The sequence below is a fragment of the Podarcis muralis genome, chromosome 11, assembly GCF_964188315.1.
Source record: "Podarcis muralis chromosome 11, rPodMur119.hap1.1, whole genome shotgun sequence".
Classification (NCBI taxonomy): domain Eukaryota; kingdom Metazoa; phylum Chordata; class Lepidosauria; order Squamata; family Lacertidae; genus Podarcis; species Podarcis muralis.
In genome coordinates, this window is record NC_135665.1 from 66,669,853 (window position 1) to 66,695,572 (window position 25,720).

General features: G+C 56.6%; 3 protein-coding genes across 6 annotated transcripts in view; 2 read left to right on the forward strand and 1 right to left on the reverse strand.

Moving 5' to 3' along the window:
- MSMP (microseminoprotein, prostate associated) overlaps positions 1–2,501 on the forward strand; it is a 16,362-nt gene extending 13,861 nt beyond the window's left edge. The window contains exons 3-4 of the mRNA XM_077935965.1: positions 829–1,101; positions 2,209–2,501. Coding sequence (XP_077792091.1) covers positions 829–1,101; positions 2,209–2,425 — 490 coding nt within the window. The 3' untranslated portion in view covers positions 2,426–2,501. The remainder of the gene's footprint in view (positions 1–828; positions 1,102–2,208) is intronic.
- RGP1 (RGP1 partner of RAB6A GEF complex) lies at positions 38–13,465 on the reverse strand. 4 transcript variants are annotated; one of them, XM_028749591.2, is made up of 8 exons: positions 13,331–13,465; positions 7,355–7,491; positions 7,116–7,199; positions 6,313–6,462; positions 6,058–6,207; positions 4,578–4,705; positions 4,273–4,450; positions 38–3,770 (listed from the first exon to the last, which is right to left on the reverse strand). In XM_028749591.2, the coding sequence occupies exons 1-8, from the start codon at positions 13,444–13,446 to the stop codon at positions 3,541–3,543; spliced, it is 1,173 nt and encodes a 390-aa protein (XP_028605424.2). In that variant the 5' UTR covers positions 13,447–13,465; the 3' UTR covers positions 38–3,540. The 4 variants fall into 4 exon arrangements, with proteins under 4 accessions (XP_028605424.2, XP_028605423.2, XP_028605426.2 ...); XM_028749590.2 differs by having other exon boundaries at positions 6,058–6,231; XM_028749593.2 differs by lacking the exon at positions 7,116–7,199.
- GBA2 (glucosylceramidase beta 2) overlaps positions 13,445–25,720 on the forward strand; it is an 18,271-nt gene continuing 5,995 nt past the window's right edge. Inside the window, exons 1-11 of the mRNA XM_028749589.2 lie at positions 13,445–14,034; positions 15,149–15,240; positions 15,417–15,532; positions 15,747–15,965; positions 19,691–19,930; positions 20,821–20,923; positions 21,024–21,177; positions 22,993–23,118; positions 24,491–24,669; positions 24,953–25,057; positions 25,316–25,423. Coding sequence (XP_028605422.2) covers positions 13,445–14,034; positions 15,149–15,240; positions 15,417–15,532; positions 15,747–15,965; positions 19,691–19,930; positions 20,821–20,923; positions 21,024–21,177; positions 22,993–23,118; positions 24,491–24,669; positions 24,953–25,057; positions 25,316–25,423 — 2,032 coding nt within the window. The remainder of the gene's footprint in view (positions 14,035–15,148; positions 15,241–15,416; positions 15,533–15,746; positions 15,966–19,690; positions 19,931–20,820; positions 20,924–21,023; positions 21,178–22,992; positions 23,119–24,490; positions 24,670–24,952; positions 25,058–25,315; positions 25,424–25,720) is intronic.

Sequence of the window (25,720 nt, forward strand, 5' to 3'; positions counted from 1 at the left end):
AGAGTCTAGAGGCAATTAGAGAACAATCAAGGTATAATAATGATAAGAATATAGTAACATTTTATTTTTATTTTAAGAAAGCTGTATGAAAAGACAATTAAACAAGCAGGAGAAGTAAATTTGCAAGAAACCAGAAGAGAAAGTTGAGGGGACTTGTGGGGACGGGTGTGGATCTGGGGGTGTTGTCTTTTCTTTTTGTGAACAATGTTATGGTGATGAATAAAGGTAAAGGTACCCCTGCCCGTACGGGCCAGTCTTGACAGACTCTAGGGTTGTGCGCCCATCTCACTCAAGAGGCTGGGGGCCAGCGCTGTCCGAAGACACTGAGATGGGCGCACAACCCATCTCACGTGGCCAGCGTGACATCGCTGCTCTGGCGAGCCAGAGCCGCACACGGAAACGCCGTTTACCTTCCCGCTAGTAAGCGGTCCCTATTTATCTACTTGCACCCGGGGGTGCTTTCGAACTGCTAGGTTGGCAGGCGCTGGGACCGAACAACGGGAGCGCACCCCGCCGCGGGGATTCGAACCGCCGACCTTTTGATCGGCAAGCCCTAGGCGCTGAGGCTTTTACCCACAGCGCCACCCACGTCCCTCTATGGTGATGAATACAACACTGCAAAATTTAATAAAAATTATTTTTAAAAAATCAATCAATCTTCCAATGGCAAAGGAGCAGATTCAGACTCGACCTTGGGAAGACCCTTGTGACAGAAAGAGTGAATCAACCATAGAACAGGCTCCCCTTTTTTAAGCAGAGACCAGGCAGCCATCTGTTAGGGCTCCTTCAGCCGAGAGTCCTGCATCGCAGAGGGTTGGCTGGATGACCCCTGGGTGTCCCTTGCCACCCTACAAGCCTGAGAGGCAGGAGGAGACTGGCAGTGGCCCAAGAGCAGCCAGGGGCTCCCCGCTTGGCAGAATGCAGCTGGCAGAGCCGAGGGCCAGATCCTGCGCCAGCCCTCCTCCCTGACCGCCCTCCCTCCTTCCTTCCAGCCCCCTGCCTCTACAAGGAAAAGCACTTTGGCCCCGGAGAGTCCTGGCAGGATGCCAACTGCTCCAAGTGCTTCTGCCTGGACCCCCTTGGCGTGGGCTGCTGCGACATGTGAGTTGGGCCAGGGGGGTGCATGTGGGCACAAGGAGCAGGGAGGGGGCACGTGTCTGGGAGGAGAAACGCAAGGAGACCCCCCCCCCAAGTAGCAGCTCCTGGAGGGCACCACACCTGGAAGGGGCCCGGGCAGGTGAGGCACCTGGAAGCGGCCCCCCAAGGGTGAAAATGGGGTCCTGGCCCCTGAGGCATCCTCGCTCCAGGCTCTCCTGGCATCGCGGCACCCGGGGCCAAGGCCAAGCAAAGGGGTCATTTCTGGGGCACAGGAAAGAGCCGGGAGAGGCGAGCAAAAGTCAGGGATTGGGACCTGGTGTTGCCGTCTGAGCAGATTTGAGCCCGGGATCTGAGGAGATGTCTAGCAGAGCGTGAGACTCTTCATCTCAGGGGCGAGAGACTTGCCCCACGATGGGCAAAAAGAATTCTGCACTGAAGGGGGTTGGACTGGATGGCCCTCGGGGTCCCTCCCAACTCCACACTTCTTGGAGGGGCTCACTGAGAAGCAACCCACCTGCCCAAGGAGGGGTGAAGTCTGACCCCCCTTTCTGAGTGGGGATGGGACTGCCTGGCGCAGCCGCTCAGAGGGCCAGGGAGAGCAGAGTTCGAATCCTCTCCCGCTGGTCTCACTGGGGGAACAGAGCCAGCCCCATGGCCCCCCATGCCCAGCCTAGCGGGGGCAAAGTTGGGGGGGGGGGGACCTTCACAGCCCCAGCTCAGCTCCTTGCAGGGATGGCAGGATCAAGCCGAGAGGCAGTCGGGTGTCTGGGAGAGATGCCTCCTCCTCCTCCTCCTCGCTCCCTGCCAACCCCCCCCCGACTCCCCCCCATAAATCAGCCACAGGGCCGTGTGGGGCCCAGCGTGCCCCCCACCCACATCAACCACCCCAAGGAGGGGAGCTGCATGGCTGAAAGCAGGAGGAGGATTGGGGCCTCCTCAGCACCCAGTGGCTGCAGGGAGCCTGGATCAGGCCCACAGTGCCATGGGGGGGGGGGAGTAGGCCAAGGGGGGGTTTGCTTTTGCTCTGAGGAGCTCAAGAGCCACTGGACTGGCTGGGCCCGATCCGGGAGCCTCTCCCCATGTTCTCACTGCCCCCTCTCCTCCTGGCAGGATGCAGCCTCCGGTCGACTTCCCCGCCTGGTGCGAAGCGCGCTACGACTCCCGGGCCTGCAAGATCTCGCTGGTGCAGAAAGGCCGGCCGAGGCTGCCCTGCGTGAACAACCTGGAGCCCGGCTGGGGGTCCGGCCAGGCCCCTGAGCAGCAGCCCGGCAGCCGAGGGGGGTCCAAGGCCCAGCTGGGGAGGAAGAGCCTGGAAGCGAAGCGCTGAGGGGGGGGGGCAGAAGCAGCGCCAGAGGCACCCAGAAAGAAAGAAAGAAAGAAAGAAAGAAAGAAAGAAAGAAAGAGGGCCTTGCTAGCCACCATCACCAGAGGACCCCCCCCCCACACACCTGTAGAGCAAGAACTCCCCCCAGCTTTGCTTACTGCCCACCTCTGCCTAGGGTGGGCACCTTGCCCCTTCCCTCCTCCTCCAGATGTCAAGCGGGGAGGGGGCCAGCACCCGGACCCTCTCCTGATCAGACACCATTGCCATAAATTCCCCCAGAAATTGGGGTCTGGCTGGCTCCCCACCCCTGCAGATATAGGGCCTGCTTTTATCCCCCAATATATCCAAAATGGGGTGGGCAGGGGGTGTGGAAGGTCCTGGGCTGCTGCCCCCCATTTCCAGCTTCTTCTCCCTCACCCCCCCCCCAGTCTGCTGGCTTCTCTGTTAAGCAGCCAAAGCCCCCCACCCCTCCCAAAAAACCCACTAAAGGGAACCACTAAAGAGACCTAGGGGTCCAGACCACTCTGTGCAGGGGTGGGGGGGTGCCATGAGGGAAGAGGGCTGGGCCTGACCCAGAGATGGGCGCGATCCGCAGCCAAAGCTCTTCCTTAGGGCGTAGAGAGGGCATGTCTGACTCTTCAAATAAAGACCCCATGAAACAGCAGAAAGGCTCTGGTGCCGTGGATTTCTTGCAGGGGGGGGGGAGAGATGGGCAGGAGGGGAAGGGTCTCCCGTGGCCCCCACCCTCCTGGGCAAAGAGTATGGGGGGGCAGCCATTGCAGCAGATTTTTATTAACCGACAGACACAAAACACAGCCTTGGGGGAGATGAAGCTGGGAAGCCCCTCCCGCTTTTCACCACAGTAACCCCCCCCCCAACGACACTCTGGAAAAAAGGACAAGGGCAGGTCGGAGGCAGCGCCCCCTTCTCCATGGGAGAAATTCACACGCCAGACGGGGAGTGGGGCAGGGAGAGGGAGGGAGCCCAGCTGAAGAGCCCCCACCCCCGCTTGCACCCCAGACCTTCCAGCCAAAGGTCGCCCCCCCCCCCAAATCAGGATCATGCCTCTCTGAGGCCACACAGGGAGGAACAGGACACTCAGACACGCAGAGGAGCCCTCAGATGGTGAGGGAGTTGGCTCCCGGGACCTGGGAGACGGAGGAGGCCAGGAGCGGGTTGGTGGGCAGGACCTTGATGGGGAGGTCCCAGCTGAAGGTGTCCACGTCCATCTGCTCCACCCCCGACCACCGGGAGGCTTCTTCCAAGGGGGGGCCCTCCGGGGGGGCCTGCCGCTGCGACGCCTCGCGGGACGTCACAAACTCAAAGTGCAGCCGCCACTTCAGGGACACTGCAAAGAGGGGGTGCCATCAGCAGAGGCGCTCTGGGCTGCTCCCACGGAATAGCCCCCTCCACTCACCCCCCACCAGCAGGGAGAGCGGAACCGGCACTTGGCTCCCAGGTGTGGGGGGCCAGCAAGGACCCCTTCTGCTCAAACCAAGGGAAGCGAGAACATCTGGGGGCTCCCTCTGTCAGTGGGTGACAGCCAGCCAGGGGGCAGGGAGGAGGGGGTGCCCATGGGTCAGGGGTGCCAGGAGAGTGCCAGCTTGTGGCTGGTACAGGGGGGTCAAAGAGGTGCTTCCAGCAGCAGCCCCCTCTGGTTTAGGGGCACAGGAACCAGCCTCAGAGCTGGCGTACTGGACTGCCCAGCTTTGCCCCCTGGGCACTGACTGGCAGCAGCTCTCTGCAGTTTGGTGCAAAAGGTTGACCCACCCATGCCCCTTCTGCCTGCAAAGCAGTCGCCCCCCTGAAAGCTGCCCAGCCCCTCCCTCCCGGGCCCTGGAAGGACTCACCGATGTTGGTGCTGAACCCCGGGGCAGAGCTGAGCGGGATGGGCAGGCTGAAGCTGGTGCGCGAGGTGTGCAGGCAGGACTCCTGGTGGCGGGCGTGGGTGCTGTAGGAGACGGGCTGCCCGCGCCGGTGCTGGAAGGCCTCCTGGATCCGCTCCTCCGTCTGCAGGCTCACCAGGTACTAGCGGCCAGAGAGCAGAGGGCAAGCCCAGAGGCCGGGTGAGCACCCGACTGGCACCCCACACCCTCGACTCACCCACCCACCCATTTTGCCATCCTGGAGGGCACACCCACCCCCCCAGCCTCACCTGCAGGCATGGGATGTCCCCTTCGGAGAAGTTGAAGGTGCCCACAATGTCCTCACCAATCTTGTAGACGGCCTTGAAGATGCAGAAGGTGCCCACTTTGCCGCGGGAATTGCTGATGTTGTACAAGTCTGGGAGCAAAGGGGGGGGGGGACTCAGTCGGGGGGGCGGGAGAGAAAAAGGTGTGCCCCCACCTGGAATTGAACATGGCTGCGCTCCCCCCGCCCAGTGAAAACCAGCTTCTTGTGCGGTGGCTGAATGAGGCACTGTGCCCCATGGCATGATGGGCACCTTAAGCCACACGGAAGAAGGAGCCAGCTCCTTTTCTGCTGCCCCAAAGGGGAGGCCCAGACCAAAGGATGCAAGGCCCAACGGGGATTCCAGCGAAATATCAGGAAGAACTTTCCAAGTCTCCCTTGTAATAAGGGCAACCTGGCGACTAGACTTTCTGTTTTTGTGCCCATAACCTAAGTTCCAGGAGTCACATGCAGGGTGGATAAAAATCAATGATTTAAAAAATAATAATTTAAATTGGATTTTTAAAAAATTTAAATTGGATTTTTAAAATAAAATGCTTTCGGAGGAAAAGTCTTTCTAAATATAGCTTTCTATTTAAGTTATATTGTAGTCCAAAAGCTATTCATCAGGAAATAAGGATTTGTTTTAAGTTTTTCATGTGTGCTAAAACTCACTCTAAGTTTTTTTAAAAAAAATGTTTAACCACATCAGTTAACAAACATGGATACATCTGCTATAATGTTATTGTTTTAGTTAAATAAATTGTTCTTAAGGAAATTATTATTTTTCTCCTTCCGATAAAGTACAGCAGAAAAGTTGTCCCAAGTATAAACAGTTAACTTATTAAACCTCACAATAATTTCATAATTATCTGTCTAGGTATTTCTAACAGTATAACCTAATCAGTAACTTTTTATATAACTGTAAAAACTACTCTGAAAATTTATTATTCTGAAAAGGAAACCTTCATCTGGTTGCAAATATTATGATTATATCAGCAAGAAGGAGTCTTTCTGTAAGAAAAAGGATTGAAATCAAGTCTTCCTGACTAGTGATTGAAATCATGATTGAAATCAAATTGATTTAAATTGATATGATTTCATTCAAATCCACCCTGGTCACATGGCAAACAGCTTTTCTTTCTTTCTTTTTTACCATTTCTCAACTTTATTTTCAGGGCAGGAGAGATTTCATTCCATTGTATTGAGCTTGGAAGATGCTCTGCTCATTTTCTCTTTGGGCTTTGAAGTAAGCAAATAGATCTTCAAAGATGCTGAGCATGTACCCAACTCCATCGACAGGATCCTTGAACAGGGCCATTTCCCTCATTCGGGGAGACCCTTAAATTACCACGTCTAATTGAGTTTATTCCTGCTGCTCTTCCTATATTTCTTTTTTTGACAAATGGCTATCTCTCCCAGGGCAGGAGAGCCAGTGAACTGGGGGGGGGGGGGAGGCGACTTACGGAGGCTCCTTCTGGAGGTGGCCGCCATCAGCAGCTCAGTGGCCAAGTCGGCCAGCCGGGAATCCTTCTTGGCCCCCCCCTCCTCCTCCTCCAGGAAAGGGTTGGAGGGGGCCACGGCCTCGTCCTGGGGGCACTGGTAGTCCTTGAGTCCTGCGGAGGGAGAGGCAGCATGGGCTGTTTGGCGGGGAGGGGGCGTCAAGAGGTCCTCCCCCCCCCAATCCGGTCTGCGCAGGGACAGCCCCCCCCCCGCCTTACCATGCAGCACCAGCACCCGGAAGGGGACGCGCAGGAGCTTGATGGGCGAGTTGACCCTCTGGCAGCCGATGGTCAGCTTGTAGACGTACTTGACCGCCTGCCCCCGGAAGGAGGGGGGGCCGTCCACCGGCAGCGTCTCGCAGTACGAGTCTGGGGAAAGGGGGGCTGTGAGCTTGGGCTCCCATGGCTGGGTGGGAGGGGGCAGCCGGCCGGAGGAGGAGAAGAGCAAATGAAAAAGCCTTGCACTGTCGCGGGGTGGGATGGATGACCCGTGGGGTCCCTTTCAACTCTTATTCTGACTCCGAAAGGGCCCAGTTCAAAGTGCAGGGCCACGGGGCTGCCTCCCCAGAAGGCCTCTCCATGTGCCCCGGGATCCTTCTTGAGCAAGCCCCCCAACACCCTCGGTCTGAAAAGCAGGGGGCAGATCTGAGCACGCTGGGGGGGGGTCTTCCACATGCCCCTTCCCCACCTTTTTAGAGACTCCCAACCGGGCAGAGGCCGGGTTTTGTTTTTTGGGGGGGGAGGGGGCGGCAGGCAGGTTGGGGCAGTGAAGCCCGTGAGGCAATGCTGGGTTAGGTGGGGCTGAGGCTGCCCTGGCCTCCCCCCGGGGGTCTCAGCCCCACTGCCTGATCACCTCTGGGCGGCAATGGAAGTGGGAAAGTGGGGCTGGCGTGTGGGGAGCCCAGAGCCCTTCCCCACAGGAGAGGTCATCCCTCGCCTCCGCCCAGCCCCGCCTGGGGGCTCCCCAGCACCCCTCCCCTAGGGTGGGGGGCAAGGCAGAGGGGCGAGAAGGGGCTACTCACAGGTCTTGGACTCTCCTGGATCCAGTCGCAAGTCACAGAAGAGGATCTTTGGGGGGGTGGACAGGATGCAGTGGCCCCGCTCCCCTGCAAGGCAAAAGGGGCCGTGGGCACAGACTCACGCCCAGGACTACCCTGGCAGGCTCTCCTGCCTTCTCACCGGCCCCCAAGTGACACCCCCCCCTGCCCTGCCCCTCCTCTAGGCCAAGGAAGGAAGCTCTCTGGAAGGAGCTCAGCCTCACCTCTGTTGGGGACAAAAACCGTCTCGTTCTCGGCCTGGACGTCGTGCCGGCTGTCTTCCGAAGGGGGCAGAGCCACCCGGCTCTCGCTGGCGTGGAACTGGCAGTGGATCTGAGCGCTGGCCCAGGCCAGCATTTCACTGGGGGGGGGGAGAGAAAGGGGGGCAGGCCGTGAGGGAGACGGAGCAAAGACCCAGGGGAAGAAGGCCCATGAACATGAGGAGAGCCTGCAGCTGGATCAGGCCCACCCACTCCAGCATGCTGCTCTCACACTGGCCAGCCAGGTGCCTAGGATGGGGAACCCCCAAAGAAGATTGGAGCAGAACAGCAACTCCCTCCCCTCCTGGGTGCTTGAGCTGAGATTCCTGCATTGCAGGGGGGTGGACTAGATGGCCCTCGGGGGCCCTTCCAGGAGTCTACGATTTGGTTTCCAGCATGTGGGATTCAGAAGCGTTCCTGCCTCTAACCCGGGAGGCAGTGCACAGCTGTTCTGACTAGGAGACCTCGATGGCCCTCTCCTCCTCCGTGGTGAGAGAAGGCAAGCGCAGCCTGAAAGACATCCCAGCTCAGGGGTGTCTGTGTGTTTTCCTCATTCATTCAGATTTCCCAGATCTGAAAGTGCCACCTGCTCTCAGTGGTGAAGCTGCATGCTCTGGCACCGGGGTGGAGAGCAGGTGGGGGCATGGCACGTTGCCCGCAGGGGCGTGGCGTGCGTCCTGGGGGCATGGTGCCCAACACGATGGGGGGTGCACAGCACGTGTCTGGGGGGGCAGCCGCGATGGTACCCCCCTCCCCGATGGTGCTGGGGGCAGTGTGCTCACCCATCCCCCCCCCCCGCCAGTGCCCGCTCTCTGCAGAGGAGCCCCCCACCCAGACAGCTCAGGGCTTTCTGCTGCCTCTTCCCAGGAAAAAGGCTGGCAAGCTGGAACCCAGCGCTTTCCAGACCCCTTGGGGGCAGAGGACCCCCTAGACCATGCTCCTGTGGTGTCTGGAGGAACCCCAGCCCCTCTTCCTCCCTTCCCAGCACCGCACACCAGGTAGGAAAACAACACAAACCTTGTGATGAGGAACCTAACTATCTAGATCACCCCCAGGTGATCTGTTCCCACATTCCTCACAAACCTGGGCAGGTTTCAAAAGCCACAGAGGGTCTGAGGCCACAAGGTGCCCCTCAAGAATAAATGGGGCTCAAGCCTGGAGTGGAGGTGACCGGCTGGCCCAAGCGGGAGAAGAGGGGAAATGCCCTGGCGGGGCTCTGGGAATATTTTCGGGGAGCCTCGAGGGGATGATCCCAGAAGCATGCTTGGAAAACAACGCTCCAAAAATCCCTGATGGTGGAGGACAAGCTCACCTGGTCTGCCAGCCCCTCTCTCTAACACTTTCCGGGACTTCTACTATTTATTAACAAAACAAAACAAAAGTGCAAATTTGACCAATAACCTAAATAATCAAGACTCCAAACCATAAAACGTCACAGCCCAGAAGGGCATAAGTACAAAACCAGAGGACAGCTCCAAAGGGATAATAAAGTATTAACTCATACAAGGGTCCCCTTTACAATTCATTATAAAAATGAGAGTATTCTCTGGCTGTGAAACTGCACCATTATTCAGATTAAAGGTTCAATATGGTCTTAAATGCGCCAGAAATTAGCTGATACAGGTGAGAGCGGGTGACTTGCGTGCCTCAATTTTTGTATAGAAAATAAAGTCATATTAAAAACCAGTCATTCGAGCTGCACCCTTTTCAAGAAGGGCAACTTGCCAAACCCTGGAATGCCAGAAATCCAAATTATCAAGATTAAAGGTCTTCCGGGATTCGAAAACACAGCCCTGGGCTGCAGTAAAGAGGTGAAAAGTTCTTTCCTTTTCACATCCCATTCTGTTTCCTTCCACATAGAGGCTCAAAGATGGGAGCACTTTCACAGAAACATTCTGCAGCACAGGAGACAGGAAGCTTGTGGCACCCCAGAGTGAGCTGAGAGCCACAAAACTGTTCTGCCAGGTGACTATGGGCTGCAGCGCTCACCCCCCTGGCACTGCACCAAGCTGGTCCCAGCCACTGAGAGGTCCAGGAGAACTGGGGGGGGGGGGTCCCCTTCCCGCTGTCCATCTCCCAGCACAAGTCACCCACCAGGGAGACCCCAGTTGGATTCCACCTCACAGGCTGCCTTGAAACCGTCAGCACCAGGTTCCTGCACCTGAAGGGCCCCCCTCACAAAGGAGGCTCCAGCAGAGGCAGAAACGGGGTGTGTTTGGCCTGGGGTGCCAGCCAAGGCCTCTCCACAGGCACCCCAGCCGCACGCAGGCTAAGTGCAAGGAGCGCCTGGCAGATATTGGAGACCATGGACCCAAAACTCCAAAAGTCTGCTTCTCCTCGCCTTCCACACTCTGCCAGTGACTCCCCCCACGGCCGCTGGGGTCCTTGTCTTGCTGCTATGAGCTGCTTTTTAATGACTTTGCCATTAGCCACTCAGAAGGTCTTTCTGACCAAAAGATCAAAATAAAAACACCGTAAATAAAACAACCATTTCTGCATCAAATGGAAGTGGGGGAAAGGCGGGGGTCCTGAGAGGCCGCAGAAGGAGGCTTTTGCAAAGCCACAGGAAGCCAGAACTGCCCCCGGGAAGGCAGACCCACTTGGCTGCCACAGCTGCTCCCTTTGGGGTGGCCAGGATGTGCCCCGGGAGATTGACAGAAGCAAAGAGGGTCTGGGCCAGCCCTTATCACACTTGACTGCCCCCCACCCTCAGGCTCCAGGAGATGGCTGCCACCCGGTTCATGCCGGCGCCAGATGACTGGGAGGAGAAAAACCAGCAGGGTGACATGAGAGCAACCCAGTCAGATGGGGGGCTACCTATTGTTATTATTCTACTGTGCACCAAACCCAACCTGCTGCCCTCCCTTGCTGGGTGTCTCCTTTCTGCACCACACAGATTTAATAGACACAGAGTTGGGCGGGATCCTGGGGTCATCTAGTCCAACCCCCTGCGATGCAGGAGTGGCAACCGCAAAGCCCATCAACAGCCCGCACAGGCCGGCCGGCTGAAAAACAAATACCCCGCCTGAGGACCTGGGCACCTCAAGAAAAGTGTCCAAACTGGTCAAGCCAGCTTCACCGCATGACCAGGCTGGCCGGCCGTGGAGAAGCATCTGTCTCGGATCTGGTAGGTGACAAGGAAGGCAGCCATCCCACGTCAGGGCCTGAGGCCAGAAGCGGGAGGGCAGGGGAGGGGAGGGCTGCCAATCCAGCTGGCACGCACAGGCCGGGCTCAACCAAACACCCACGGAACTCCTTTCTGAGGAGACCAGCATCTTCCAGGACAGGCCGGCTGGGCGAAGGCCGCCCCAAGGAAGCCTGCAGAGGACCCCCTCCTCCTGAGGGAGCCCCGGCCACAGTGCTGAGGGGATGCGGGCCCCCATTGGCCTGCTGCTGCCACTGCCACCCCCGGCAGCATGGGCACAGAGCAGGCAGCATGGCAACCTTAAAGGCCTGTGGCAATGCAGCAAAATGGAGCCCAGGCTGGCACAGCCAGTGGAGGTGGCCGCTCTTGGCTGCTCTGAACTGGGTGGGGAAGCCTTAATGGATCTCTGTGTACTTTCAGCACTTATCTGTACAGTACTGTACTTTCTCAAGTCCTTAACTGCTCCCAGGTTCACCTGCTCAATTGCCACATAAAAGATTGCATCAGTTGTTGGGGCAGCCTCAAGAACAGCCTCCCTCTCTCGATTCCGGGAGGTAGCCGTCTTGGTCTGACGCAGTCAAAAGAAATTAAAAAATTAAAAATTGTCCAGTAGCACCTTCGAGACCAACTAAGTTTGTTCTGGGTATAATCTTTCGTGTGCATCTGAAGAACGGTGCATGCACACGAAAGCTTAGACCCAAAACAAACGTAGTTGGTCTCGAAGGTGCTACTGGACAATTTTCTAATGTTTATTTAGCCTCCCTCTCGCACAAGAGGCAGCGCCAACCCTGCGGAGGGGGCCTGGCGCCAGGCTCAGGAAGAGAGCCCCGAGGCCACAGCTCCCCAGCCCTGCCTCAGAGTCCTGCAGCCTTTGGCCACGCGGCTCCCCGTGAGGGGCAAGGAGCCTCCCTGGACCTCAGCGCATCCGGTCAGCGAGCCAAGGCCTGGCAAGACCCCTAACTCCCTGCCTGGCCTGACTTGCCTCACTGGTCTCCCCCACTGATCCCATCCTTTAAAGAAATAGATCCCTGCACTGGATCTGTCCAGTCCAGAATCCGGTTCTCCAGGCGGCCTGAGCTCACGGTGCCTCTTCTGGGAAGCCCCAAGGAGGACATGAGTCCCTGCTTTCAAGGGGGTGTCGACGCTCCCCACAAATGCCTCAGAAGACAGGCCTACCCCTTCGGGGAAATGTGGTGGCTGAGCAGAGGTGAGGCCTGGCGGGTAGACCTGCCCACTAAGAAACTTGCCCTGCAGAGGGTTGGACTAGAAGACCCCTGGGGACCCCTCTACCTCTGTGATCCACCCTTTCTCAGTGAGTCAGCCCAGCTTCCAGGTTGCTCTTTCAACCCACAGGGAGCCTCCCACCCCCCCAGCAAGCCCTTTATGAATGGCACTGCTGATGCAATCAACTCTGCACCCCCCTCCCCCCAAAATGCCAACACGGCAACACTGGACATGCCCTGCCCTAAACTGGGATACCCGCACTGGATTTCCTTGCAAGGCTGGCGTAATCCACACTCGCTCAGCCACAGCCCTACAATGATGGGACTTGTTCTGCCCTGGCAAGAGAATTTTTTAAAATGTTTACAATCTCAGAAAAATATTCTTTTGGGGTGAAATAAACTCAAGAATTTAAAAGAGTATGAACTGAATTGACACTCAGTCCCGGACCTCTTTGAATTGCTTTCCTATTTCTCCACCAGCAAAAACAAGCAGAAAATTACAAGTTCCTTCTCTATATAATGGGCGTTTCATACTCATCTTCTCTTGGCCTAATTGGCTGGATCCACCTTCCTGAATGTCAATCATTGAGACGGCTTCATCCATTGGCTAGAAGCACCATCAACCAGGAAGAAGCAAAGAGCCCTTTGGCCTCCACGCTTTCGCTCTCATCTGCGTGCAAAACTCCCCTTGTTCGAGGCGCATTTTGCAGCAGGGAATTTCATTAGCGTGAGCAGTTTCTGATCTCTGGGTGCAAAACTGGGCCTAAGATTTCAGATCAAAACTGCAGAATGGAAGGAGAGGGGGACCTTTTTCTGCCTCCCTGCTTCCAGCTACTCTCCAAAGACTGGAGAAGAGACCCTCTTAAGAATACTAGGGGGGTGGGCAGGGCCAGATTTAGGTTTGATGAGGCCCAGCTATCCTTTGTCAACAACAAATTGTTGCTGTTTTTTGTGTTGAATATATGCTTTATGGTAATTTATGGACCTCATAGGTATCTAAAACCATTTGCACATGCAGAATGGAGGCACCCTATATATAGAAAGGAGCAAACCAGGGATATTTGAGGGAGCAGGTGGGGCTCATTTCTTACTTCATAGGAGCCAACACAACACAAAAGACGGTTCCTGTATGTAGGTTTTTTCTATTTGTTTTTTATCTTCTATTTTGTAAATGTACATCCAGGGTTTTTTCCTTTTAATTTTTTTTTTGGGGGGGGCAAGAGAGTGGGGCCCTGAGCTAGAGCTTGTTGAGCTTATATGTACTGGGGAAAGGACTAGACGGGGCTTCCTCAACCTCGGCCCTCCAGATGTTTTGAGACTACAATTCCCATCACCCCCGACCACTGGTCCTGCTAGCGAGGGATCCTGGGAGTTGTAGGCTTCTTTTCTTTTCTGCTTCTAAAAAAGCGCCCCTGGACACCCCACGAGCTCCGCTTCAGGCGCCCTTCGGCTCCTCCCTTGCCCCCCACCTCGCTTGCTTGGCGCGTTTCTCGTGCAAGAGGCGGACGCGACGGAGAAATGCCCCCGCTCGCCGGCCCTCGGCCCTCCCTCCCTCCGGCCCTCGGGCTCTACCTGGAGGCGGAGGTGGCGTCGGGCGGCAGCGGGTTGCGCAGCGTGACCAGGCACTCGAGCGGCTCCCCGGCCAGGAAGACCGCCCCGCGGAGCAGCGCCGCCGACACCTCGATCATGGCGAGGGACCCAGGCGTCCGGGAGGGGAGAGCGCCAAGGGGACCGGCCCGCCTCCCACCGAGGCCCCGCTCGGCTCTCCTCGGAAGCGCCCGCCCGGAGGCCCCGCCCACCCTGCCTGCCTTCGGCCCAGCTCGGCTCTTTCCGCCTCCGCGATCCCCGCCCGCGAACCATCCTCGGCCGAGCTCGGCTCTTTCCGCCTCCGCCGCGCCGTTGCCGGCTCTCCTGGCTGCTCCGCCCCGTCGGGCGGGCGGGAGGCGGAGGGCCGTTGCTGGCCGAGCCGCGTCCGAGCGGGGAGCTGCAGACTCGCCCTGCCGGCCGGGCACGCGCAGCTGGGCGCCGCTCCCCCCGATGGCCACCCCCCAGGAGGAGAAGGGCGGCCGGCCCGGCGCCCGTCGTCGGGGGAGCTCGCCGCCCGGGGCGCCGGAGCTGATGCGCGCCTTCGAGGGCTCGGCGGCGGCGGGCCGGGGGCTGCCCCGCTGGGGCTGGCGCCTGTGCCTGGCGCACCGCTTCGCCGAGCGCAGGAAGCCCTACCAGGCCTCCGACGTCTCGGCCGCCGACGCCGTCAAGCACCTCGGACTCGCGCTCAGGTCAGCGGCCGCCGACGGGGGAGCCCAGCGGGGCGGGGAGCCGCCTTGGGCCGCCCCGCCGTCGGGAGCAGCGCCGCTGGCAGCGGGGCGCGCCCGGGCAAAGGTGAGCGGGAGGCCGCTTCCCGCTGCAGCCCCGCCGGGCTCGAGCTCTGGCGCCGTGCCCGGGGCGCGCTCCCGGAGCTGCGAAAGAGAGACCTCCGGGCGGAGGCGGAGGAGCCGCGCCCGGGAGGCTTCTCCGGAGCGGGGCCTCCTTCCCCGGGGGACTCTGGACGTGCGCCGGGGCTCCTCCGGGCAGGAGAAACGGGGAGCGGCGGGTCGGGGGTGGGTCTCCCTTCGCAGCTGACTCTGGCGAGGAGCTTGAGCCGCCAGGGGATCCCCTCCTCCTCCTCCTCCTCCTCCTCTTCTGCTGCCCCGGGTCCAAAGGCGTGACGTGCTGCATTAGACACGGAGCCTGATTATGCAGTGGCCAACCTGGTGCCCACGAGCAGGACCTGGGCGCTGCAGCAACACTCTCCTCCTGCGGTGCCAGCCACTGGCACTCAGAAACACGAAAGCCTCTGTGGCTACCATATAGGGGATCCAGCGCCCTCACCTTGGCCAACTAGGCGCCCCAACAGTGCTCTTGACAGCCACCCTGCCCCAAAAAAAGCCTTTGGAAGCCCAGCTGCCCTCTGTGACTTAGCCCGGTCCCCTTTGAAAGCCACCCAACCGGAGGGAGGACCCTCGTGGCCTCTGCAGGGACTGGATTCCATTGGGTGGAGTTTGTTTAGTTTTACTCCCGGTAGACCCACTGTAGTTGATGGCCCTAACTTAGTAGAATGCCACCCATCCTTTAACTGTGTGCTGGTTCTGGGCCTTGGTCATCTTATTTTTTTCTGTTTTTGTCGATTTGTCACAAATGTCTTTACTCTTATCTGTAAGCTGCCTGAAGTCCCTGTCAGCAGTGAAGTCAGCGCCTAACTAAATAAATTGATGATGATGATAATAAATGTGCAGGCTCACACAGGCGCATGTACAGAACAGCTTGCACAGCTGGGGTGGCCCCCAGCCAGGTTTTTAAGATGCCTCGGTGGAGCCTGGCCATGACCGTCCAGGTGTGCCTCTCCCTCCTCAGGTACTTCAGGTGGTGGTACCGGAAGACTCGCGTGGAGAAGAAGCATCCCTTCATCAACCTCTTCAACTCCCAGCCCCTGCGCCAGATCTATGGTGAGCAGGGTGGCGGGCAGAGCCAGCCAGGGATTTGCAGTTGAAGGCAGGGAGGGGTCTTTCAGGAGCAGAAGAGGGCCTGGCTGGGCCACTGCCAGGGCTTCCTGGCAAAGAGGAAGGGTCAGCCTCCTGCAGGGCTGGAGCTCACCAGCCTGCCCCCCTCGCTTTCCCCACAGGCTGCCCGTTGGGGGGTTTTGGCGGTGGCACCATCACACGAGGCTGGCGGGGGGACTTCTGCCGGTGGCAGCTGAACCCTGGGCTCTACCACTACAAGACGGTGATCGCTGACCAGGTGCGTAGCTGTGCAAGGACTTAGCCTCCTGGTCTGTGCCCCTGGGGGGCGCGGCAGAGTTGGCACGGCTGGCCAAGGCTCTGGGGGTGTTGGGGCTCTCTGCCCTCTCAGATCAGCTGGCTTGCTGGCCGGAAACCTGCCTCCCTTCCCTGGCTTGGCTCCCCTGTGCTCAGGCTGCCCCTCACCTGCCTTTCCACACACACCCCCATACCAGTTCACCGTCTGCCTGCGCCGGAAGGGCCAGACCGTCTACCAGCAGGTGCTGTCGATAGAGAAGCCCAGCCGCCTGCAAGAATGGAACTGGGGTTTCTGCGGCCACTACGCTTTCTACCACGCGCTCTACCCCCGCGCCTGGGCTGTCTACCAGCTGCCCGGGCAGGACGTGGTGCTCACCTGTCGGCAGGTCTCCCCCATCATCCCTCACGATTACCAGGTGAGCCTGTGAAGGTACCTCTTCGGGGGTGAGGGTGATGGGTTGCATTGTTCCGTGGCAGGGAAAGGGAGGTGGGGGCACCTGGGAGCCTTTCAGCTCATTTTGTTGGCCCTTTATTGCATGCTTTTCTCTGGAGAGAAACTCTTTGCACAGCAGTTTTTGGGACCAGCTGGGAAAAGCCAGCAGCCCAGCTGTGTCCAGGGCCTGATTTAGGTTTGATGCCGTCCTCAGCTCCTGAAGGTCATGGGGCCCTTTCTATGTCCAGCTTTGTCAACAACAAATGGTCGCAGTTTTTTGTGTTGAATATATGCTATATGGCAATTTATGGACCTAATAGGTATCTCAGGCCATTTGCACATGTTGCCCTGCAACCAGTCCATGCAGAATGTGGGACCCTATATATAGAAAGGAGCAAATCCGTGATATTTTAGGGAGCAGGCTAGCAGGCGGGGCCCATGGCTTACATCATAGGAGCCAACACAACACAAAACACGGTTGCTGGATGTAAGTTTTATTTTATTTGTTTTTTATCTTATATTTTGGAAATGTGCATCGTTTCTTTTCCCTTTAAATTTTTTGGGGGCCCCCAAGAGAGTGGGGCCTTAAGCTAGAGCTTGTTGAGCTTATCTGTAAATCTGGCACTGGCTGTGTCCCCGGCTGGCAGCAGCTGGAAGGCCGGCCAGTCCCAGCTTGTATCTTGAACCAGCCCTCCTGATTAAGTGGCACTGGGTGAATTCTTTAGCACCCTGAGGCTCCCCCCTCCCCCATGGGGGTGTTTGCACCCTGGCCCCCCCCCTCAGAGCGGGGGCCCATCCTTGGACCCCTGAGGGCCAAGAGCAGCTGGCCGGGCTTGGTGAGGGTCCACAAGCAGGCAAGGCTCAGGTGACAGGGGGCTTCAGGTGACGCTGCTTCCCCTCAGAGGTGATGGTGGCCTTGGTGGCTGCTCTGAAAGGGAAGAGGCAAGAGGAATTATGCTGCCATTCATATTTTTTTTATATGAATATTTATAGAATTTTATAACAAATAATGATAGAAATTTCATTCATCCTGTTATGTACAATTATTCTCCCTTCCCTTCTCTGGGCTTCCCCCTCTGCTGAGTTATTTAGTTTTATTTATTGTATCCTGCTTTTCCTACACAAAAATAAAACCCCTTATCATTTCTCTAAAATATCTTTTACTCAAATGAAATTGTGAACGATTATTCAAATCCTGCCAGTGAACCCAGTCCATTCTGTTGTTTCTGCAAATAAACTGTAAATGGTTCCCAGTCCTTTTTGTCCTTCTCTCAGAGTTTGTCTGTTAGCTTAGGCAATTCTGCATAGTTCATCAGTTTTTCTTGCCATTGTTCCTTTGATGGTATTTCTTCCGTCTTCCAGTATTGTGCAGTCAAGATTCTTGCTGCTGTTGTAAATAATGTCCATTTTCCTTTAGGTAACTCTTGATTTGAGATACGTAACAAAGAGGCTTCCATTCAGAGGGTTGAGTAGCTGCCCAAGGCAACAAACACCTTTTTGTGGTTTTGGCACAAGCTGCTGTTCCAAACCAAGAAGGGCATAACAGGTTTTAGTATCTTTGTTAAACCTACATGTGGTAGTTTCAATGAGCATATGGTAAGCAAATTTGTCACTACTGTAGAGAGAGTAATAATAATAATAATAATGTAGAGAGAGTATTGGCAGACTCTCCTCCAGCTCAGTTCACAGGTAACATTGCAGCTCTAACTCTTTGTGGACTAGCATCATGACATGCCTTAAGTAGAGGAAGTGGTGATAGAAGAATCTTCAGGGACCTGAAATACTAGTTTTCAGGGCTTGCTGACTTCCATGTTGCCCTTTCCAAAAGCACTGTTGACCAGGGTTGCGGAAAGTTTGGGGGTTTCACTCCAAAACCAGAACTGCTGGAATAACCTCTCTAGCAAACAGTGTCTCCACCGCTGAAACGTTAATTGTCTTACTGAAACAATGAGGCAGAAACTCCCTGTGACTCTTTCCTGATAGGCAGGCAACTTGTTCCTTTGGGTGCCATTTGGGACAGAACCCGGGGCCAGGTCAGGAGAGGGCAGCCCTGTGGAAAACTGGCCGGTTCTGAGGCGGTTTCACGATGCAAATTGTTTTACATAAGAGCAGTTCCAAGCCCAATGCGGAGAGCAGCTGGCCCTAAAGTCCCGCAGCCTGCATCCTTGCTGGTAATAATAATAATAATAATAATAATAATAATAATAATAATAATAATAATTAATTTATACCCCGCCCATCTGGCTGGGTTTCCCCAGCCACTCTGGGCGGCTTCCAACCAAATATTAAAAAAATACAGCATCAGACATTAAAACTTCCCTAAACAGGACTGCCTTCAGATGTCTTCTGAAAGTCAGATAGTTGTTTATTTCCTTGACATCTGATGGGAGGGCGTTCCACAGGGCGGGTGCCACCACCGAGAAGGCCCTCTGCCGGTTCCCTGTAACTTGGCTTCTTGCAGTGAGGGAACCGCCAGAAGGCCCTCGGCGCTGGACCTCAGTGTCTGGGCTGAACAATGGGGGTGGAGATGCTCCTTCAGGTCTACTGGACCGAGGCCGTTTAGGGCTTTCAAGGTCTGCACCAACACTTTGAATTGTGCTTGGAAACGTACTAGGAGCCAATGAAGATCTTTCAGGACCGGTGTTATATGGTCTCGGCGGCCACTCCCAGTCACCAGTCTAGTTGCCACATTCTGGATTAATTACAGTTTCCAAGTTACCTTCAAAGGTAGCCCCACGTAGAGCGCATTGCAGTAGTCCAAGTGGGAGATAGAGCATGCACCACTCTGGCAAGACAGTGTGCGGGCCCTATTGAAACTTTGCCCCTATTGAAATTCCTTTTGTTACTTTGGGCCCAGTTCTCTACCACTGAGCTGTGCCATTTCGCTAATGCCAGCAGCGCTGTGAATAGCAGAGACACTCTTAATTGACCAACACTCGTACGCATAGTGGGGTGTGCATTAATCTTTTAGAAACCAAAAACTATCGGGGGGGGGGGGGGGGCAAACCAATTTTTTCCTGCCTTGCCACAAGCTATGGATTCACCTGCCAAAAGCCATGTGTGGCAAGCACAATGCTATCTCTGTAGGATGGCTTGAAACTTATCCATTTCTTGCACTTCATTTTCTTTCAAACTGCCTGGTCTACTGTTAACACACAAACGTCTCTCTCTTGTTTAGCTGGTTCTCAAATGTGGCAGGCCAAATGTAGCTACTTCTACTTTTTGTATGAATACCAAGCAAACAGTGGAGATCCTTCCCTCCAATGCTGCCTAACAATGCTCTCTTCATCAAACAGCTGAGAAATGTATCTCCATTCCAGAACCACGAATGCAAACTCAACCAAGCATGTTGCTAACAAGAGAGGGGTTGATAGTTCTGACTATTTCTCAATAGATCTTCAGAGTAATATTTGTATTTTTCAAAAAGTAAAAACCCAGGACTAGGTTCCAAATATATTATCACCAGTGAGTGGCAAATAAACTAAAATGGCTCTTAAGCTGAAATTAAGATTGATAAAGCAAGTAGAGACTTACTTACCTTTGTATTACACTTTTAATCAATATTACTGCACATATCAATATTTAATCAATATTACTGTCCATATCAATATGCTGGTGACGGAAAGGGCTTGGTTGTCCCTGCTTCCTGCCCCACACAGCCTCCTTTCTGCAGCCTCTGACCCCCTCGCTGCCTTTTGTCGCCTCCAGGACACCAGCCTGCCCGTCGGGGCTTTCCTCTGGGACGTGGAGAATCAGAGCGGGGAGGACATGGAGGTCTCCCTCATGTTCACCTTCCAGAACGGCACCGAGTCCAAGGGGGACCGGAGTGGGGGCCACTGGAACGAGCCCTTCTGCCTGGAGAAGGACGGCCGCTGCGTCCGGGGCGTGCTGCTTCACCACTGCCTCCCTGTGAACCCCTACACGCTGGCCATCTCCGCCCGGGAGAAGGTAAGGGGGGGCGCCAGGAACGTCCGGAGGGAGGCCAGCTCCTCCTGACGTGGTGGGGGAGATCACTGTTGCGTTCCGAAGGCAAGGAAGGATTGGACCCTGATTAATAAAATACACATGAGGCTTGGCCAGCAAGGCTCTGGGAGGAAGTGCTAATATTAATCCGCCACACCCTGGCCCAGGCCCCTTTTATTAACAAAAGAACTTCTAACACAGCGCTTGTAAGAACCAACCAGATGTCCTCTGAGCATTTCAAAAAAACCTACCACGTGGGTACAAAGTTAGATCAGAGAACTCCTTTTAACTACAAAAACTACTTTGAGCGTGCATACACGTTTTTAGGCTAAATAAAACAGGGATCAAGGAGGAATGCATTTTGCAAGCCCAGGAGCTCATAAACAGCAGTAAACAGGAGAGGAAGGATGGCCAGGAAAGCTAGGCATATTTAGCATCTCCTTGTGAACTCTTCCTGGCCCTTAAGATCTACCTAAACTAACAAAAGCTGCATCAAAGCTACCTTCTATCTTTATGGCCCAGGATGCCAGGTGAAGCAGCCAGTCTGTGTTTCAGAATGCTTAGACATGCCTGTCAGGCATAGAAAAGGAACAGTAGAGAAGATGGGCAGAGATGCAGAGGCTTGTGGGATTTGATCAGAAATTATTGTCCAACCCAGTCAACACAATGCTTTCAACGCTGACACAATGGCGTGCTCCATTTTTCATAATTCCTCATCGCAATCCCACCTGACCCCCACAGATCACTCCACTCTCAACTCACCTGTCTCACAGGTGGGACTCAGGGCTGCTGGGCTTCCTATCCCTGCTGCCCTTCTGCCAGCCCCCGGTCTTTGCCACAGGGCCGGGTTTCAATTCCTTCGCTCTCCCCTCTAGGCAGGCACCACCGTGACCCACCTCACCACGTTCAACCCTGCTGGCACTGGGCAGGGAGTGTGGCAGGACCTCCTGGCAGATGGCAAGCTGGCATCCCCTCCAGGTGAGCCCCAGGCCCCCCAGGAGGGGGTGGCACAGAGGGGGCAGGGAGGGAGCAAGAGGCCAGGCGCCTTGACGTGCAAAGAGTGGGCTCTCTCTTTCAGGGAAAAGCCCCCCAACGGAGAAGGGAGAGGCTTGTGCAGCAGCTGTGTGTGCCACCTGCACGGTGCCAGCTTCCGGGCACTCGACGCTGGAGTTTGCCTTGGCCTGGGATATGCCCTGCATTCGGTTTGGCTCCAAAGAGAAGGAGCACCGCAGGTGAGCGCCTGCCGCTGTGGCTGCGTGATACATTTCTTAAGGTTTGGCTTCCTAGCTGAGGGATCGCCTGAGGCAAGTGTGGGCCTGGCATTGTGCTGCTGCGGGTGGGGCCATCTGCCCTGGCAGGCTGTGCCACAGTGTGCTCAGCTGGCACACCCAGCCTCACCCAGACCGGGTGACGGGAACTTGTGGGCACCCGGGGAAGCTGGATGCCGAAAGAAAGTCCTCCTTCGTGCACTGCAGAGTTAAACTGTGGAACTCTCTGCCTCAGGAGGCAGGGACGGCCCCTGACCTGAAGGGCTTTCCAAGAGAGCTGGAGAGATTCATGGTGGAGGATTAGGAGTGGGCAATCGAGGGCACTGCTCTGCTCCCCACAGCCAGAGGCAGTGATGCTTCTGAATCCCCCCCCCCCCCCGCAGGGGAAAGTGTTGCTCTTGCGCTTGGACCCCTGCTTGCGGGAAGAGGACGGTGGCCCAGAGGGTCCGTGGGCCTGATCCAGCAGGCACTCTTCTATGTCCTTCTGTCCACGTAAGGAGCTGCACCCCCCTTTGTTCCCAACCTGCTCTGAGGCATTTTCCATTGGGGGGGCAACGCAGGCAGGCAGGAGAGAAACCAGCCCCCCCCCCCGACCTGCCACCTTGTGTTGACACAGCTGTTGACTGCTGTTTGCAGGCCTCCTGGTCAGTTGGCACAGTCTTCCTCCTAGGAAACGACTCTGGTTCATCCTGACTCCACCCTCCTGGCTGTGGCCTCCCTTAGTCCCCCGTGACCCACGCACCGCCCCCCCCCCAACCACTGAGCAGGGCTCTGTGCAGACCCCCCCCCCCCCGGAGTTGCCCTTGTATCCCTCCCCCAAACCAGGGAGATTCCCAGGCCAAGAGGCTGGAGCTGAGCTGTTGGCTCAGGAAAAAACTAGATGCAGCCTGTGCCCTTGACAAACTTTGTTCTTTTGTGTCCTGTAGCAAATAGTTGCTGCTATTTTTTTGAGTTTAGTCCAGGAATCATTGATTGTAGTTGTGGAGTCCGGATTTCTATTTGTTTGCTATTTGGTAATATTTTGAGAGTGAATTTTATTGTGCAATGTTATATTCTGAATAGACCGTTGAATGTTACTTTCTGTTAGTTGATTGTTTAAAAGTAATATTTATTAGGACTTGCTGGCATTGGGTGGGATTGTTCCTGGGATCTTCCTTTTGCTTCCTGTTGCTTCTCTGGTTTGGAAACTGCCTTGGGTGGAGCAATACAGAAAGTGGTAAACAAAGTAAAAGTGAAACGAAAAATGGAAAATTGAGGGAGTTGACCTGAGAGGGTGAGAGAGAAATCCAAGCCATGTGGAGACCGGGCAGAGTGGCTGGACCCCTCCTCTGCCAGGCCCTGCCCAGACTCCCCATTTTGCCTGAGGGGGACTTGAACTGTGTGCCCTTTTCCTGCTCCAGAAGAAGATGGGGGGGCAGAGGAAGACCCCTGTCATTCCCACGCGAAGTCTGGGCAGCCCCGCCATCCCGTCCGCCACCTCCTGACTGTGCAGGAGGCACCCCCCCAGACTGGCACATGGCATCTCTCCCCCCCCCCATTGAAGGCTGGCAGGGAGGTCCGCATCTCTCCCCTCAAGCAGAAGGGGCTTGATCCCAGCCCTGCTGCAGCCCCTGGGAAGCCAGCACAAAGGCCTCTCGCCCAGAGACCACCCCTGCTCCCTGGGAGCAGCCTGACGCGGGCAAGGAGTGGGCGGAGGGTCCCTGCCTGCTGTTTCTGGCAAGTGCCGAGTCTGGTGTCCTGATGTGCCTTCTTCTTCCTCCTCTTCCTCTTCCTCTGCAGGAGGTACACGCGCTTCTTTGGCAGCCGGGGAGATGCCTGCCCAGCTCTCTCTCACTACACCCTCTCGTGCTACCAGGCGTGGGAGGAGAAGATTGAGGCCTGGCAGCGCCCCATCCTGGAGAACAGGTACAGCCCTCCCTCTGCTGGCAGCCACAGGCCGGGAGCAGATCCTGGCCGCCAGGAAGGGCCTGCTCAGGCGCCCACACCAGGCCAGAGGGACCAGGCCAGGGCAGGCGAGTGACTGTCTGCAAGCCTGCATGGGGGTCCATGATGTGAGCTGCCCCCATGGGACAGTCCTGCCCCTCCCTGAGCATGGTGTGGCCCTCTGCCCCCCACCCAGCTCCCTTTCCTTCCCTAACAGGGCTAGACCCTCCAATATATCTGCTAGGCACCAAATGGCCCCTTAAACCCAACAGAACATCTGTTTGCCCAGCAGGAGCCTGAACTACCGTATTTTTCGCTCTATAGGACGCACTTTTTCCCCTCCAAAAATGAAGGGGAGATGTGTGTGCGTCCTATGGAGCGAATGCAGGCTCCTTGGCTTCAGCGATAGCAACGCAAAGCCTCCGAAGCGCAGAGGGAACTCCCACTGCGCTCCGGGGGCTTCAGGCGGCTACCTGCAAGCCTTCGGAGCGCAGCAGGAGTTCCCTCTGTGCTCCGAAGGCTTGCGGATAGCCGCCTGAAGCCTGGAGAGCGAGAGGGGTCAGTGCACACCGATCCCTCTTGCTCTCCAGGCTTCGCTTCGCTGGAGAGGCGCTGCACAGTTTTCCCTCTCTGAGAGGGAGAGAATTCCCCCCCCCCCCCTGTTCTCCCCCTCTAAAACAAGGTGCATCCTATGGTCTGGTGCGTCCTATAGAGCGAAAAATATGGCAAATGACCCTCCCGGTCCCTTCCAATTCTCCAATTCTATGGTCTCAGCTCCGTTGCTTGGCCCCCGCTTGCTCGTACCATTATTCATTTGTCCCAGTACGGAAGAGGGAGAAACACACACGGTGGGAATGGCCTGAACTATAGACTAAGGCAGAGGTTTTTGAACTGCAGTTGCCAACCTGGTGCCCAGAAATCTCCAGGTAGTTGCCATTGGACCCATGCTAGTGTTAGTATCTCAGCTCACAGTCAGAGGTAACTGGCCTCCCCCGAGGCGAACTGAGTGAGATACTTGTTTATCTTCCGTCTGCGGGAAGCCCCCCCAGTGTTCTGGTTAACAGCTAGTAGCAAAGATGTCTGGCCCCTGGCTAATTTCTAGCCCTGCTCCCGGGTGTGGGCTTGGCATCCCTGCGCCTCCTTCCTTGTGACAGAATCCCAGAATTGCAGAGTAGGGACGGGGTCCCAGGGGTCATCTCCCCCCCCCCCCAGCACCTGGCAGGGGGTCGTCTGGCCTCTGATAAAGGAGGGCCCTTCCCCTCCTATGGTTTTGAGGGAGGGCGTGGCAGTAGCCGGCTGGTTCTTCCTTGGGGGGACCACATCCATGTGCCTTTCTTTCCGCCCCCCATTGCAGCGACCTGCCCCCCTGGTACAAGTCCGCCATCTTCAATGAGCTGTATTTCCTGGCAGACGGAGGGACCCTGTGGGTGGAGCTTCAGCCAGAAGACCCCGCGGCCGCCCTGGGGGCCTCCCTGGGCCTCTCCCAGCACCTTGCCGTCCTGAAGGAGTACGGGAGGTTTGCATACCTGGAAGGTAAGGGGCAGGACTCTGCTGCCATTGCTTCTGCGGCAGAGGGAGGTCTGTGGCCCATGGCAGGAGGGGAGAGGGAAGGGGACGAGGGGCTTTGCCACCCCCAGCCTTGGGTCAGATTTGAAGCATGTGCACCTTGGGAACTGTAGTTCCCTTCCCAGCACCCATAAACTACAGTTCCCATTATTATGGAAGGGGGGGAGTTCTTTGGAAGTATGGTGTGTGCATTCTTGGGGCTGGGAGTTCCGCCGGTGCCCACCTGCCCGCTTCCCTCGGCTGCTTCCAGGCCAGGAGTACCTCATGTACAACACCTACGACGTCCATTTCTACGCCTCCTTCGCCCTCGCCATGCTGTGGCCCAAACTGGAGCTGAGCCTGCAGTACGACATGGGTGGGTGAGCCTCCCCCCTCCCTCTGCCTGTCTGCCCAGCCCCTCCCAGGCGTCTCTCCCCCCCCCCAAACGCCCCACAGGATGGCCTCTGCTGGAGTCGGGTCCCGGGGGTGAACGGGGGGGGGGGTATGCGCAGGGCATCGCTTCTCCCTGGGCCTTGGCTTGTTGTGGGGAGGCCAATGCCCCTTGAGCCAAAGGGGGAGGGCAAGAGAGAGCGAGACCCCTCAACCATGGACCCTCCCTCTCTCTCTCCCGCAGCGGCCGCCATCCTGAGTGAGGACACCCGGCTGCGCATGTACCTGATGAGCGGGCAGACGGCGCAAGTGAAGCTGCGCAACGTGGTGCCCCACGACATCGGGGAGCCTGGTGAGGCCGCACCTCCAGAGCCGGGCAAAGGGCAGCCCCCCACCCTGGCAAAAGAGGCTCAGGCTTATCTTGCAGCAGGCACAGCAATGCCCCCCGGCCCCCGCTCGCCAGATCCAAGAACCCCGCTTCCAGCTGGGGGCTCATCTCATTTATTTCCTGTATTGCATTTATATCCCACCTTTTTCTCCCAGGAGCTCAAAGGGGTGCCAGTGATTCTCCCTGCACACATTTAGTCTCCACTACACCCTTGCGAAGGGACACTAGTGGTGCTGTGGGTTAAACCACAGAGCCTAGGGC